Source organism: Nuphar pumila, chromosome 6, assembly GCF_984573655.1.
Source record: "Nuphar pumila chromosome 6, dmNupPumi1.hap1.1, whole genome shotgun sequence".
Classification (NCBI taxonomy): domain Eukaryota; kingdom Viridiplantae; phylum Streptophyta; class Magnoliopsida; order Nymphaeales; family Nymphaeaceae; genus Nuphar; species Nuphar pumila.
This window is the reverse complement of record NC_143254.1, coordinates 109,553,865-109,569,124: the sequence shown is the minus strand read 5'-3', so window position 1 is coordinate 109,569,124 and position 15,260 is coordinate 109,553,865. Positions and strand designations below refer to the sequence as shown.

The 15,260-nt window shown below is 39.0% G+C and overlaps 1 protein-coding gene across 1 annotated transcript; it reads left to right on the top strand.

Moving 5' to 3' along the window:
• Positions 1-210: 210 nt before the first annotated feature.
• LOC149835658 (DNA-directed RNA polymerase II subunit RPB2) lies at positions 211-14,100 on the top strand. The gene is made up of 26 exons (XM_090008674.1): positions 211-647; positions 993-1,214; positions 1,368-1,658; positions 5,602-5,799; positions 6,280-6,344; positions 6,496-6,582; positions 6,656-6,776; positions 6,874-6,918; positions 7,009-7,146; positions 7,296-7,368; positions 7,558-7,634; positions 7,742-7,849; positions 8,434-8,550; positions 9,334-9,489; positions 9,595-9,696; positions 9,896-10,021; positions 10,119-10,196; positions 10,275-10,370; positions 10,476-10,591; positions 10,674-10,743; positions 10,826-10,879; positions 10,965-11,108; positions 11,533-11,832; positions 12,557-12,979; positions 13,444-13,607; positions 13,836-14,100. Exons 1-25 carry the CDS (start codon positions 414-416, stop codon positions 13,561-13,563), a joined length of 3,561 nt encoding a protein of 1,186 aa, XP_089864800.1. The 5' UTR covers positions 211-413; the 3' UTR covers positions 13,564-13,607; positions 13,836-14,100.
• The last annotated feature ends 1,160 nt before the right edge of the window (positions 14,101-15,260 follow it).

The following is a 15,260-nucleotide window of genomic DNA, read 5'->3' as shown; positions in this document are numbered from 1 at the left end:
TAATAGAGAATCTGTTTCCCGTATCCATTTCTGCGGAGACTCGATCCACGAAAGGCAAAGAGAGTCGGTCTCGGTCTTCCCTCGTCCCTATATAAACTCTCGTTGTCTCTCTTTCCCTATTCCCTCATCTTGACGCCGTCGAGAGAGCGTGGTGCTTTCCCTCTGTGTCCTTCCGATAAAATCCTCGATCTCCAAACATTTGAATAAAAAAGGAAAGAGTTAAAAATAATCGATTAATCCAACAAAAACAAGACGGGGTTTTCTTCCGGAGATCGCCTCTTCTTCATCCGATCAATCTTTCACTGTTTCATCCTCTTATTCGTCGGTTTTCTTTCGCGTTACCCTAACGCTAGGCTCTGCGTGCTTGTTGGGTCGCGCCTTTGGGCGGAGAAATCGAGGGTTTGGTCGAGAGGATGTACGCCGGAGAGGATGTTGAGGTGGAGAACGAAGACGACGAGATCACGCAGGAGGATGCGTGGGCAGTCATCAGTGCCTACTTCGAGGAGAAGGGGCTGGTGCGGCAGCAACTCGACTCCTTCGACGAGTTCATCCAGAACACGATGCAAGAGATCGTTGACGAGTCGGCCGATATCGAGATACGGCCGGAGTCGCAGCACAACCCCGGGCGTCAGTCGGATTTCGCCGAGGTAGGTTGGGTCGGCTTCTTCCTCGTAAGGGATCTTAGGGGCATTTTTTTTTTGCGAGGGCGGGGTGTGTGTGTGTAGGGGGGGGGGATTTTAGTTGCGTGAGAAGCATGAATTGGTGCTGATGAATGTTTTTTCATAGGTCTGAGAAATATTGTAGCAAGTGTTTCCTCTTTGTGACTGGAATATTGCATACAAAATTCTAAAGTACACAATTCAATGAAGACAAATTCTGATCATAATACACTTCGTTTTCCAGTCCACTTATTTTCCTGCTTTATCATGATTCTGATATTTCTTATTTGGTTAATTTTAAACCTGCAAATTAAGCACTCTTTGCTTTTGCAGACGATTTACAAGATCAGTTTCGGTCAGATATACCTGAGTAAGCCCATGATGACAGAATCAGATGGAGAAACTGCAACTTTGTTTCCCAAGGCTGCTAGATTGAGGAACTTGACTTACTCAGCCCCACTATATGTGGATGTTACAAAACGGGTAATAAAGAAAGGGCACGACTCTGAAGAGCTTGTAGAACAGCAGGATTTCACTAAAGTCTTTATTGGGAAGGTAATATTCTGCGTGTATTCATCCACACTGCACACATGTGCAATCATGTACACGCCCACATATGTAAAGCCTTGTTGGTTTTATTTTATTTCATCTTCCTGCTTAAGTTCTTAGGTATGCGTTCATCTTATTGTGGTTCATGGTCTCTTTTAGGTTCCAATTATGCTGCGTTCTAGTTACTGCACATTGTATCAGATCTCTGAAAAAGATTTAACAGAACTTGGAGAATGCCCGTATGACCAAGGTGGGTACTTCATCATCAATGGCAGTGAAAAAGTTCTGATTGCACAAGAGAAGATGAGTACAAACCATGTCTATGTTTTCAAGAAAAGACAGCCAAACAAGTATGCCTATGTAGCCGAGGTACGATCTATGGCTGAGTCACAAAATAGACCACCAAGCAGCATGTTTGTTAGAATGCTTTCTCGGACTAGTGCCAAAGGGGTAAGCTTATCACTATCCATACTAAGTATCTCTTGACGTATTTGTGAAAACCTCTACTGAAGAGTTTTACTGTAACTATGATTCCAGTCATTTCTCTTAATACATCAAGAGATTCTATAACTTCAGACTATAAGTAGAGTTAGTGGAACTGTGGAAATGTCTGCATCTTTAATTTATTGAGTGCATGTATGAATACACATGTCTCTATAGATGCCCACATAAAGGTTTTCAGTTGGTTGTTTTAGTAGAAGACCATTGTTCTATTAGTGTGTGTGTAATATCCCTTGTTCAATTTTCTTAAGGCAAAGAGACTATTTGTTAGGGCAAAATTTTGAAAAAGTTGAATATCATAGGGAAGTTGAAGAAGTTCACTCTCATAGTTGGTATAGGATCAGCATGGGTACCCCTTCTTGTGCCATTGAATCCGCATGTACTGGTGGAGGACCAAGAAACTACCTGACCTTGCGATTGTATAATGGTAAGTATGTCTCCCACATTGGGAAGTGTGCACTTTGAACTTCAACAACCAAAAAATGTACCCAAGATCCTTCATGTAACTAGCAAAAACCGATCATTGAGCATAGACTCAAGAGGCCAAAAAGAAGAAAATCAAAATGAAGTTGAATCTAAAGGGCCAACAAATGAGAGAATCAAGTAGAATTTGACATCCAATTGATATCTGGGTGAGTTGTAAAAGTTTCAGTAGGGAACATCAAGTTTTTGTTACACAAAGGCAAAAGGATGAGCCTTTTGAAGCAAGAAAATGTAGAAGGGAAGAGGCTATGAATACAAAGATAAGGACTTTGCATGGGTATCAACCTTTGAAAAAGTTTAGGCCAGGCTGAGACGTTTTTCCAACTGGATCACACACACACACACACACACACACACACACACACACACACACACACACACACACACACACACACACACACACACACACACACACAAGAAAACACAAAATTTTATAGTGGTTTGGTCAATGTGACCTATGTCCACTATTGAGCGTCCCCTATGTCACGTAGGTGAGGGTGCGGGGGCGCGGCACTTTAAAAAACCTTGGGTGTGGGGGTGCGGCAAAAAAAAAAAAAAAAAAAATATATATATATATATATATATATATATATATATATATATATATATATATATATATATATATATATATATATATATATATATATATATATATATAAAGGGGGGTCCGCGGGTCCCACTACGCGGTCAATGGGCGGAGGTCTAGGGGGGGCCGCCGTTGGCGGGGGGTTGTAGGGGGGCAGCCCCCCCCCCCCCCCCCCATTTTTTTTTAAAATTCCGCAGCCCATTTCATAGGGCAATTTAAAAAAAAAATCTAAAAAATGGACCAAAATGATAGTGGGTGTGGTCGGGTTGACCACACCAGGTGCCGCACTCGCGTCGCGTTGATGCGGGTGCGGCACCTGTCTGGCCGAATCCCTGTGACATAGAGCGTCCCTCTTTCTCTCTCTCCGACTTACACGCGAGAGAGGAGGCATCCTTCCTTTCTCTATATATTTTCAAGATTACATTAAGTAGAACTCTTTAAACACAAGGAGTCCATATTAAGGTTGAACTCTCTCTGTATACAAACTTGCTCTAATACAAGACACTTCTTTATCGGTTTGGTCTCCTTATGAGACTGAATCTCTTATAAGGGATGACCATTAGAAGGAGGACTCTCCTCTCCAACACGTGGGGCTTCCTCAGGAGAGTCCTTCTCAACATGGAGACTAGCTGGATGAAGGATTCTTGTTGGGTCTGACTTTGGATCTGCTATGGCTGGATCTGGACTTATCTTCACACACCCTCTCAAGCTAATCTTTCCAAGATTAAGCTTTTCTATGAAATACTGAAATTTTGGTCCAGGCAGGGCTTTAGTTAGAAAATCAACTATTTGGTCTTCAAAACGAACACATTTGACCTCAATGGTTTGGTGAGCAACCTTCACTCTGACAAAATGAAAATCAATTTTTATATGTTTTGTTCTGGCATGTGACAATGGGTTAGCCATTAAATATATAGCTCCCAGATTGTCACACCACAGGACAAAAACATCAGGTGTGTTAGACTCTAGATCCTTCAGGAGTTGTTTTAGCCACATTAATTCAGAAACTGCACCTGCTATGGCTCTGTACTCTGCTTCAGTACTTGACCGTGCAACTGTGTGCTGCTTGCACGCGCTCCAGTAAAGCATATTTGGTCCAAGGAAGGTGAGATATCCACTAGTGGACTTTCAGTCATCCAACCCAATCGGCATTTGAGAATCCCCCAGAATTAAGTGTTCCTTTAAAATATCTTAATACACACTTAACATGTCTCCCATGGTCCTGTGTGGGTTCATGCATAAATTGACATGCCTTGTTGATGGCGTAGACAATATCTGATCGAGAAATCATTGCATATTGTAAAGCACCCATTATACTCTTGTATTGTGTGGCATCATTCATAAGTTCTCCGAAATACCTTGAAAGAGAAACGTTTGGTGTTGCAGGAGTAACGACTTATTTGCAATCAAGCATGCCTGACTTAATGAGAAGGTATCTGATGTACTTCCTTTGAGTTAGAACTATTTCAGCCAGTTATTGCAGTACTTCAATACCCAAAAAGTAATGTAGCCTGAATGATATTTTTGACTTCTCGATAGGAACTTCCTGTAATAATAATGTCATCAACATATATCAAGACAATTTTTTTTATTCCATTAGTCCGACGGATGAATAACGATGAGTCAGCACGAGGCTCAACAAATTTCAGTTTTTCCAAGTATACTTTTAGCCTTTTAAACCATGCACGTGGCCTGCTTCAACCCGTATAGAGTACAACTAAGCTTACACACGTATTTAGGGTGACACCTATCCTTAAACCCCGGTGGCTGCATCATGAAGACTTTCTCCTTTAGAGAGCCATGTAAGAAAGCATTATTAACATCCAATTGATGTATTTGCCATCTAGAACTTATGGCAATGGAGAACACTGTCCGGATAGTTGTAGGTTTAATTAGCGGGCTAAAAGTTTCAATGTAATGTGCTCCCTTTTGTTGATTGTACCCCTTGGCCAATAGTCGGGCCTTGTATCTAGCAATAAACCCATCAACATGGCGTTTTATTTTGTAGATCCACTTACAACCTATGGATTAGACAATTATATAAGTTGGTTGAAAGACTTCCAATATCTCTATTATTTTGTTATAGGAATCTGATTCAACATGGAAAAATGAAGCATATAGATCGATCACCATTTCATTAACCAAAAGATTGATGATCAATGGTGACAGGCCAAATATTTTGGGACTAAGAATGAAGTTGCTTGCATTGACAAAAGGTTTCACATGACAGAGATTTTGGAGACAATTTGCTGATCTATTTACAAAAATCCTCACAAGACGGGGGTTTTGTAAACAGATTGCCGACTTATTCATAAAAGGTCTGACAGGATAAAGATTTTAGTTCATAAAATCCAAGCTGTCCATAGTTAAAATACATGTACATGGGACAAAAGGGAGAAGGTTGTGAAGGTGGCCTCATTATCTACACAGGACGTTGGGGTTGGCCCTTGGTCCTATGGGAAAAGATAAGTAAGCAAATTCTTTCCCAAGAACTTTGGGGCTACTAGGATCAGTTTCAGTTTCATTTTCTTGGTAAAATATATTAACACTAGGGGTATTTATGTATTTTGCCCCTATACACTTATGGTGGCAAAGTTATGACATTTTATGTTCTTTATATAAAAGAAGAAGAATAGGAACATCTTCCACATTGAGAATCATGCATTCTGAGCCCTTGCAACCATCTATTCCTTATTATTGTCCTAATCATTCTTAAACAAATAGAAATAAAAGTATCCCTGTAAATGATTGTGCGTTTTCTTCTTTTATCTTTGCCCTATTTTATTACATTTCTTTGTTACTTTATCGTCTGGTTTATTGTAGGGATCCTCTGGGCAGTATATTCGAGCTACTCTTCCATACATTAGGACAGAAATTCCAATAATTATTGTGTTCAGGGCACTTGGCTTTGTTGCTGATAAGGACATACTAGAACATATATGTTATGACTTTGCTGACACAAAGATGATGGAGCTGCTTCGCCCATCACTGGAGGAAGCATTTGTTATCCAAAATCAACAGGTATGATAATTATTATTTGTAGTAGGATTATACTTGGGACCTTGCTAATTAATAGATGCCTTGCTGACTATATGATTTCTTTTGTTCAAATGGATGTTCTTGGTGCATAATTGAATAGCAATGGACTTGAATTTGACTTTATCGAAATGTATAAGCAGCTCCTAACTATGTCATTTTCTGTTACAAGATGTTGAGGCAGCTTAGAAGCATGAAAATGTTCCTTCTGGCATCTAGTGCATGTGTTTTGTTGAACATTAGACATTCTTACTGTAGACTAGGATTTGAAATGTATCATGCAGGTTGTTCCGTCTTGCAAGTATAATTTGGTCTTTATCCCTGCTTGTGCTACCTTTCCAATGTCTCCTTGTTTTGGAGGGTCGCATTATTAAGTTGCTATTGCTGATTATTTAGCTCTATCCTTTTAGTAAGTTTTATTTTGATTTGGCACCCCTGATGCCAAGTGTACTGGGTTGTGTTTAGGTAGCATTGGACTACATTGGAAAGCGAGGATCTACAGTAGGTGTTACCAAGGAGAAGAGGATCAAGTAGGCATTGAATATCTCTGCTATGATGTCATGAACATGAGTTTATTGAGTTATCTCTTATCTGTTTGACCTGTCGTATTAAGCTGCTCTCTGCAATATATCTCGAGTGTTATTCTTATGTGAAGTTATGCTCAACTCATTTTTTGTCAAGGTATGCCAAGGAGATCCTACAGAAGGAAATGCTTCCTCATGTTGGGGTTGGAGAACACTGTGAAACAAAAAAGGCATATTATTTTGGGTATGCCATTTACTATTTGTACATGTTTTCATCACTATTTCATGTTTAATGATGCAACTACTATCTGTGTCAGATATATCATTCATCGTCTTCTACTATGTGCTCTTGGTCGGAGGCCAGAGGATGATAGGGATCACTATGGAAACAAGAGACTGGACCTTGCAGGTCCTTTGCTTGGAGGCTTGTTCAGAATGGTTGTTAATCATAGCCTTATTTCATGTGTTTTTAAGGCCCAAGTATTGGATATTGATTTTCGCTTCAAACTTTGTTTTGCTTTTCGCTCACTTTCAGCTGTTCCGGAAGCTGACTAGGGATGTTAGGTCCTATGTCCAAAAGGTTCTCTTTTTCTCGTCCTTGCTATTGCTTGCTTAGTGATGCCTTATCTGCTGTTTCATGGTTTAAGCTTAAGTAAATTTGCTTGAACAGTGTGTAGATAATGGAAAAGATGTAAATCTCCAATTTGCAATTAAAGCTAAAACGATTACTAGTGGCCTGAAATATTCTCTTGCTACCGGAAATTGGGGCCAAGCAAATGCTGCTGGGACGAGGGCTGGAGTTTCACAGGTTATTTTTTATCCTATGGATTTTCTGTGATAATTTTTCATCCGTTTTTAATCCAGTTTTCATTGAATATTACCTCTGAGCAGCTTCTAGTTTCTAATTGTGTTTTTCTTTGATTTTAACTGGTTATTCCTTGTTCCTTGCCTCCACAGGTGTTGAATCGTTTGACATATGCTTCCACTTTATCCCACTTGCGAAGGTTAAACTCCCCAATTGGTCGTGAAGGTGATTCCCATGATGCCTAATTGTTATGATTATAGTATCTGTTCCTGCTAATCTGTTATGCCTTTTTTATCTTGGCAAACCATATCTACTGTCCACTTCTATTTTGAACCTTATTGATATTGGTTTATCTTGGATTCTTGCATGTCTGATACCCATAAATCTATGGCATTTTTTTTTCCTTTTACCCAGGGAAATTGGCAAAGCCTCGTCAGTTGCACAATTCACATTGGGGAATGATGTGTCCTGCAGAAACACCTGAAGGACAGGTAAATAATGTGCATGCATGGGCTTACTTCATGCATTTGTTTCATATTTGTTTTAATGTTTCTTGCCTGATTTAAATTTCTAATGGGAACTTCTGCTGTTGTATCAGGCTTGTGGATTGGTGAAAAATCTAGCTCTGATGGTGTATATAACAGTGGGTTCAGCAGCAAATCCAATTTTAGAGTTTCTGGAAGAGTGGAGCACTGAAAATTTTGAGGTTGCCTTTCTGATAGTGCTTTATGCATTTGAATTCTCTCTCTCTCTCTCTCTCTCTCTAGAGAGAGAGAGAGAGAGAGAGAGAGAGAGAGAGGATTGTGCTGCCCCTTTTTTTGTTAGGTCAAGTTAGGACCCTCCAAAAATCATAGTTTTGGGTATTTTCTGCTAGATCCAAACCATTAAATGTATTTATCATTGTTTATTCAATAGAAAACATGTTTTTGATTAAGCATCTTTATGCTCACATGCATTTTAAAGAGGTAAAAAAATCAATGGTTGATATTGTACTAAAATTTGATGATAAAATATTTACATTTTTACGTCAAACCAATTCGAAACAAAGCTTCCTTCTTAATAAATAAGCAATGGTAAACACATCTAACAGTTCAGATCTAGCATAAAACACCTAAAACTATGATTTTTGGAGGATCCTAATGTGAACTAACAATCCCCCCCCCCCCCCCCCCCCCACACACACACACACACACACACACACATATATATATATATATATATATATATATATACACACACACACACTGTGTGCATATGTATGAGGAAGTCTTATTGTTTAATTCTTTACAGGAAATATCTCCTGCCGTCATTCTGCAAGCAACTAAAATTTTTGTCAATGGCTGTTGGGTTGGCATTCATCGGAATCCTGAGCTTTTGGTGAAAACCCTTCGAGATCTCAGGAGACAGGTCTGTAATAGTTGAAGTTGACTGGGTGTGCTTCCTTTAAAGGTTGTGTTTGTGTCATATGAAATATATTATCCTATATGTTGTCTTTTCTGGTTGATGGATTTGCTACTATTTCCATAACAATTTTAATTCCATGAGAAGCATCTCAAGGAACGAGTTGGGCTGGAACATTTTTGCATCTGTATTTGTACCTTCTCTACTCTTATTGAAATAGTGTCCTGCATGTAGGACTAACATTGTTGATTCTACTGCCCTTCCTTTGATGCCATAATGAGCAATGAATGATTATCTTGAATATGAACCAAGTCTGTGTAAGCTATCTAACTAACTCAGTGATGCATGTTTTAGAATTGATTAGTAGCCTGCTTAAACCTACAAACTGTTCTTTTCAGATATTTCTCACAATGTCAGGGAGGTTGCCCTGTTTTGACCTATTTGTAAGATCTCTATGTTAGAAAACATGCTTATCCAAAAAGAACATTTTCAAGATCCGTAGGCAATATGTTCCAATGACTGTAATGAGGGGAGTATAGTTCCATGTAGTTGTGGTGCTAATCTGATTATTCTTTAGGTTTGTATTATATTATTGTCCTGCTCTTGAAACCTGCTCAGGGCTTGTACTATCAACATCCTGCTGGGAAGCATCCACATATGCTATTTGCTTTTAGTTATTGGTTTTTATCTTCATACTCTGATGCTACAGACAAAGCTATTCTTTCATTCCATTGTAGAATTCATATTGGTTTCTGGTTTCATCATGATGATATTTACTTTGATTGGCAGGTCGATGTTAATACTGAAGTTGGGGTTGTTCGAGATATCCGCTTAAAAGAGCTACGCCTATATACTGACTATGGTCGCTGCAGTCGTCCTTTATTCATAGTAGAAAAACAAAGATTACTGATCAAGAAAAAAGATATTCAAGCTCTTCAGCAGAGAGTATATATCAAATCTGATTCAGCACACATTTTTGTCTTCTTTTAGTGTCTGTTCAACATGTATTGGTGGATTGTTTTAACTCTGGATTTGTTTATTTTTTCTCAGGAAAGCCAGGAAGAAGGTTGGCATGATCTTGTGGCGAAAGGGTTCATAGAATATATAGACACAGAAGAAGAAGAAACTACAATGATATCAATGACTATTTCCGTAGGTTTTATTACATCCAAGTTTAGTGGGTTTTTGTCAGCCATCTTGTAAAGTATCTTACTGTTGTGGGTCAATGTATAACCATTGGGTTCTATAATTAAGTAGGTCTGTTACTTGCATGCCCTTGAGATGCTTTGTTAATGATTTTGTGTGAATCAGTGTGATGCAATGGTAAGTGAAAACCTGTATTTGATTGTAGGATCTTGTCAGTGCAAGGATCAACCCTGAAGAAGCTTACTCAGAGACCTACACTCATTGTGAAATCCATCCTTCATTGATATTGGGTGTTTGTGCATCTATAATCCCATTTCCTGATCATAATCAGGTTGGTTTTTATTGAATAAAATTTGTATTGTGAGCAAATATCTGTGTGTACATTGCTACAATAGTGCACACCTTTTACATTTTGCAATATTGTGCAGTCTCCTCGTAACACATACCAGTCAGCGATGGGTAAACAAGCAATGGGAATGTATGTGACCAACTATCAACTACGGATGGTAAGTTGCTGGTCAGCATGCTCTCCACCTCTCCCAATTTTCTGAGGTAATGATTTTGAATCTTTTCATTGTTTATAGGACACTTTGGCCTATGTTCTTTACTATCCTCAGAAGCCTCTCGTTACCACACGAGCCATGGAACATTTACATTTCAGGCAGCTGCCAGCTGGAATTGTAAGATGATGTGTTATTGTCTTCATTGGTAGAATTTTTGGTCATCATTAATTTTTGTCAATTGCTTAACCCCTTACAAGTCTATCTTTTGGTGTGTTTCACCAGAATGCTATTGTTGCCATTGCATGCTACTCGGGATACAATCAAGAAGATTCCGTTATAATGAATCAATCTTCAATTGATCGTGGATTCTTTCGGTCATTGTTTTTCCGTTCATACAGGTAAAAGCTTATTATTCACATATTTTTCTGTGTATAAACATATTTCTGGAGATGTAATCGGTCTGTTAGTCTTCTTGTTTAGGGATGAGGAGAAGAAGATGGGGACACTTGTTAAAGAGGATTTCGGACGTCCAAATCGTGAGAACACCATGGTGAGTGTTGAAAGAATTCTGTTTCCGTTTCTTTTCCATATTTTCCATGAATCTTAATTCATCTCTTTTTCTGTTTTTGTAGGGTATGCGACATGGGTCATATGACAAATTGGATGATGATGGTCTTGCACCTCCCGTGAGTATTGATTCCCATTGTCCATAATAACATAAAGCCACGTGTAATTTGTTTGCGTCTAACAGATTTATTCTTTATTCCCTAGGGTACACGGGTCTCAGGTGAGGATGTGATAATTGGGAAGACATCACCTATTTCTCAGGATGAAGCACAAGGACAAGCATCACGCTATACAAGACGTGATCATAGCACAAGCTTGCGCCATAGTGAAAGTGGCATGGTCGATCAGGTAGATAAATTGCTTAGCATTGTTGTTCCTTGTTGATCTTTTCCAAAATGATGATTTGACTTGTGACTGATAAGGTCCTTGAGCTGTTCAACAAGTCGACTGAGGTAGGTGTGCTGAATTTTGTAACTGAATATGGTCATCAAGTTGGCTATGTTCATGGGAGATGTGAACTGGGTGAATTAATTGAGCGTTTATGAGCCTGCTCTCTTCTGTAGCTAGGTGTGGATTTTGGTCGGTTTAGTTTTCTCTGACTCCTCAGTAATCAGACTCTTTGAAAATATGAAACTTTAGTAGCTCACTGGCTTATCAGGACACATGAAATGGAAATTAGATTTCATTTTGTTGGATTCCTCGTGGATTGTATAGTTTAATCTTTTGCTGCTTCCTTCTTATTTCTTTCACCATTCTGTGGTTACTCCTGCAGGTTTTGTTGACAACAAATGCTGATGGTTTGAGGTTCGTGAAAGTTAGGATGAGATCTGTGCGTATTCCGCAGATTGGAGATAAATTTAGTAGCAGGCATGGCCAAAAGGGGACTGTAGGCATGACATATACTCAAGAGGACATGCCTTGGACGGTGGAGGGAATTACCCCTGACATAATTGTCAACCCACACGCTATTCCATCTCGAATGACAATCGGGCAGCTGATTGAGTGCATCATGGGCAAAGTGGCAGCTCATATGGGGAAAGAAGGGGATGCTACTCCATTTACTGATGTCACAGTATGTGATGCTGCATAGTCCCTAGACTTCTAAGCTTGTTTTTGAGAACTTAAAAATTGCACTATCATTTATTTATAGTTTGAGATCTATGTCACCTGGGTACAGGTGCAGGTGCAGGTGTGGGTATGGGTACGAGTACGACATGGAAATTCCAAAAAATGTGGGTACGGGGACACGGCTATATATATTAAAGATCACATAAATACAAAATAAACTGAATATAATCTAAATATATATGCTATATCCAAAATATATATTATATACTGAAAATCTAAAGTTATAAACTGAAAATATAATTATAATTTATAAATTAAGTACAAACTTGTATGTACGGAGGGTAAAGTGGCGTGTCCGTGTGTCGACGCCCGTCGACACAGGTACAAAGGGCAAAATGGAGTGTCTGGGTACCATAGTTTGAAATGCAAGTTTTATGCTAATTCCTTGATTACCCTCATGCAACAATATCATCCATTATTTAATAGCCCAAGCACCTGTGGTAGCTAGAGGGCTTGAAAAAAGTAAAATGGGTGAAACCTGAAACTACAGTGCTACTTTTATGCATTTCCTAGCAAATAGTGATTGACTAGGTTTTGTAGAATGTTCAGATGTCCTTTATATATATGAGTCAGGAATACATTTAAGACATTCAGTGGTCTGCAGTTTTTGCTTAAAATTCTTGGAAATTGAGCTAATATTCATGTTGCAATCTTTTGACTGCTCTTAGGTCGATAATATCAGCAAGGCCCTTCATAAATGTGGATACCAGATGCGTGGGTTTGAAACCATGTACAATGGTCACACTGGTCGGAAACTCACAGCTATGATATTCCTTGGCCCTACATATTATCAGAGGCTAAAGCATATGGTGGATGACAAGATTCACTCTCGGGGTCGTGGGCCTGTCCAGATTCTTACAAGGCAGCCAGCTGAAGGGCGGTCTCGTGATGGAGGGTTGCGTTTTGGAGAGATGGAACGTGATTGTATGATTGCTCACGGGGCTGCACATTTCCTCAAGGAAAGATTATTTGATCAAAGTGATGCATACAGGATCCATGTCTGTGAGCATTGTGGGATCATTGCAATTGCCAATCTCAAGAAAAATTCCTTTGAGTGCAGAGGATGTAAGAACAAGACGGACATTGTTCAGGTTTGAGCTTCTTCACCCATTTCAGCTTTCCGTTTTTTGTGTTTTTTGAATCTGTTTTTAGGTTTCAGGCTAATACATGCATAACAAAAAATGTTCTTATGTTCTACACTACTTTTAAGATGTGTAAGGTATTCTAAGAAGGTTTGAGGACATAGACCCTTGGGTATTTGTATACGAAGAACAAGCATAACAGAAAATGTGCTTATGTTCTACAATACTTTTAAGTTGTGTAAGGTATTCTAAGAAGGTTTGAGGACATAGACCCTTGGGTATTTGTATACAAAGATCTACGGATTCTTTGTGAGTTTTTTTTTTGTACAATATTAAGAGATCTGAATTTGATTGTTGGTTATTTCTCCATCTGATGATTGCCTTGAGGTCAGCTGGACTTTGGGACCAGTGTGGTCTTTTACCTTTCATTAATCTATTATTGTGTCTGAAAAATTTTATCTGAAAATTTTCAGGTATACATACCATATGCCTGTAAGCTGTTATTCCAAGAGCTAATGTCCATGGCAATTGCACCTAGAATGCTTACGAAAGAGATAAAAAAGGCCAAAGACCAAAAGAAGAAAGGATCGTAAGCATTGCAGCATTTGAAGCCTTTTCTCCTTTGAGATGGATAAATGTAAGGCAGGATTTACACTGCTCTCTTTATGTCAACGCCCCGGTTATCGTTTTTCTCATTCTGTCAGCATCTAGGTTGAAGGATGGAAATCCTGTGCCTATATAATAATTGCAGACTTTGCTTTCAAGAGTAGAGGGGAAAAAAATCACTGTAAAGTTGTTGAAGGTGTCTGTTCTGTTTCTCTGGCATGGAACATGGCCATGATAGTTTAAGGTTATATGCTTGCAGATGTCTATACAAGTCGGTGGCTACTGTCAGAGGTAGTGGTGATAAATTTGGACTTGGCTTAAAGAGATGGTTGCGGGGGAGTGAATTCGTTTTCCTTCTGTTGTTCCTGAGAGGTGCACTCCTTATGATGTCTTATTGGTGTAATCATAGGTTAACATGTTCATCTGCCTTTGTATTGATAATTATGAAGCCGTTCCAACTTCTGTAATGCATGAATGAATCTTATTTATTTGTGAGAAGTGGATTTTGCATTGTTGATTAAAGGGTATTCTTCCAGTTTTCCATTGTCATTGTCACATCATTTTTTCCATCTATGTCACAGCAGTTTTTCCATCTATTTCACAACACGATAGTTTCCGGATGCACCATAAACAAAAATTTCTAGACAGCGTTAGCACAGAAACAAAGCCTGGCCCCTCTTATCCCTGCAGGGTCTTCCTTTCTTTCTTTGTGTTGATGGTTGAGTCAAGTCTAGATGGTGATTCAGTCAAGGCCTGGTGGATGCTGGGATGGTCCCCAAATCTATCACACCGGTTTGAGAACACAGGTCAAGTGCTTTGTGATGTGTTTGCAATGCAAAGAAAGAGGCTCCGTGCATTGTTCCGCACTAGCCTTTCTCTGCGGAAACGAAGTCCGACTGCCCTTGTCTGACTTCGTTTCCACTGAAAAGAGAGGGCTCTTTCAGAAAGGGTCCCTCGTAATTCAATGGTAGCCTGTGGGGACAATGTAAATGGTGCTCTCTACCTTCTGCGCTGTGCAAACAGGTCCTAAGGTGTATTGTGGATTCAATCATCCAAGTGATGAAAATGAGTTGTTTTTCTATGGCCGCACTATCTACTGACTATTTTAGAAGAACGTGGTTTCGCTGATCTCTGCTCTCGCCTGTCAACTTTTGATCTTTGTCCATAGTCCTTTGCATCTTTTTCCTAAGGTTCTGTTTGTTTGGTTGTCACATGAGGAAATATATCCTTTAATAGGAAATAGAACATAAAGTCCTGTCAGCGTCATACGTATGGGAAAAGGTGTGGACTTTTCATATGAAAAAAGGAAGGTGGTGGAGAAAAACCTCATCTTTCTTTTGCTTGAGTAACACTTTCCTGCCAATCCATGATGCTTTGATGTTTATTTAGCTTGTGATAAGAAAGGGAGGCCAGCTCAGCATTTTCCTATGAGAACTACATAAAACAATCAAGCTCTATTTTTTTTTGTTTTATCAAAATCTTGACAAATATAAAATGTTTAAGAAAAAAAAGTATAAGAAAAAGTTGAATGGACGGAACAAAGGGTGTTGAAGCTTGGCTCATTCTTGTGGCAAGTTGAGTTTAGCTTGAGCTCATGACAGGCCCGAGTTAAACGAACACGTTGAATTTGAGTTGATTGGTAACAAAAAACACATTTGAAAAAAAAATTGAAAATAATAAAAAT

Coding starts and splice junctions, on each gene's coding strand:
- LOC149835658 (XM_090008674.1), top strand. CDS start 414: ATGTACGCCGGAGAGGATGTTGAGGTGGAGAACGAAGACGACGAGATC. Junction 7,369..7,557: donor CTCCCCAATTGGTCGTGAAG/GTGATTCCCATG, acceptor CCTTTTACCCAG/GGAAATTGGCAAAGCCTCGT. Junction 10,197..10,274: donor CCAACTATCAACTACGGATG/GTAAGTTGCTGG, acceptor CATTGTTTATAG/GACACTTTGGCCTATGTTCT.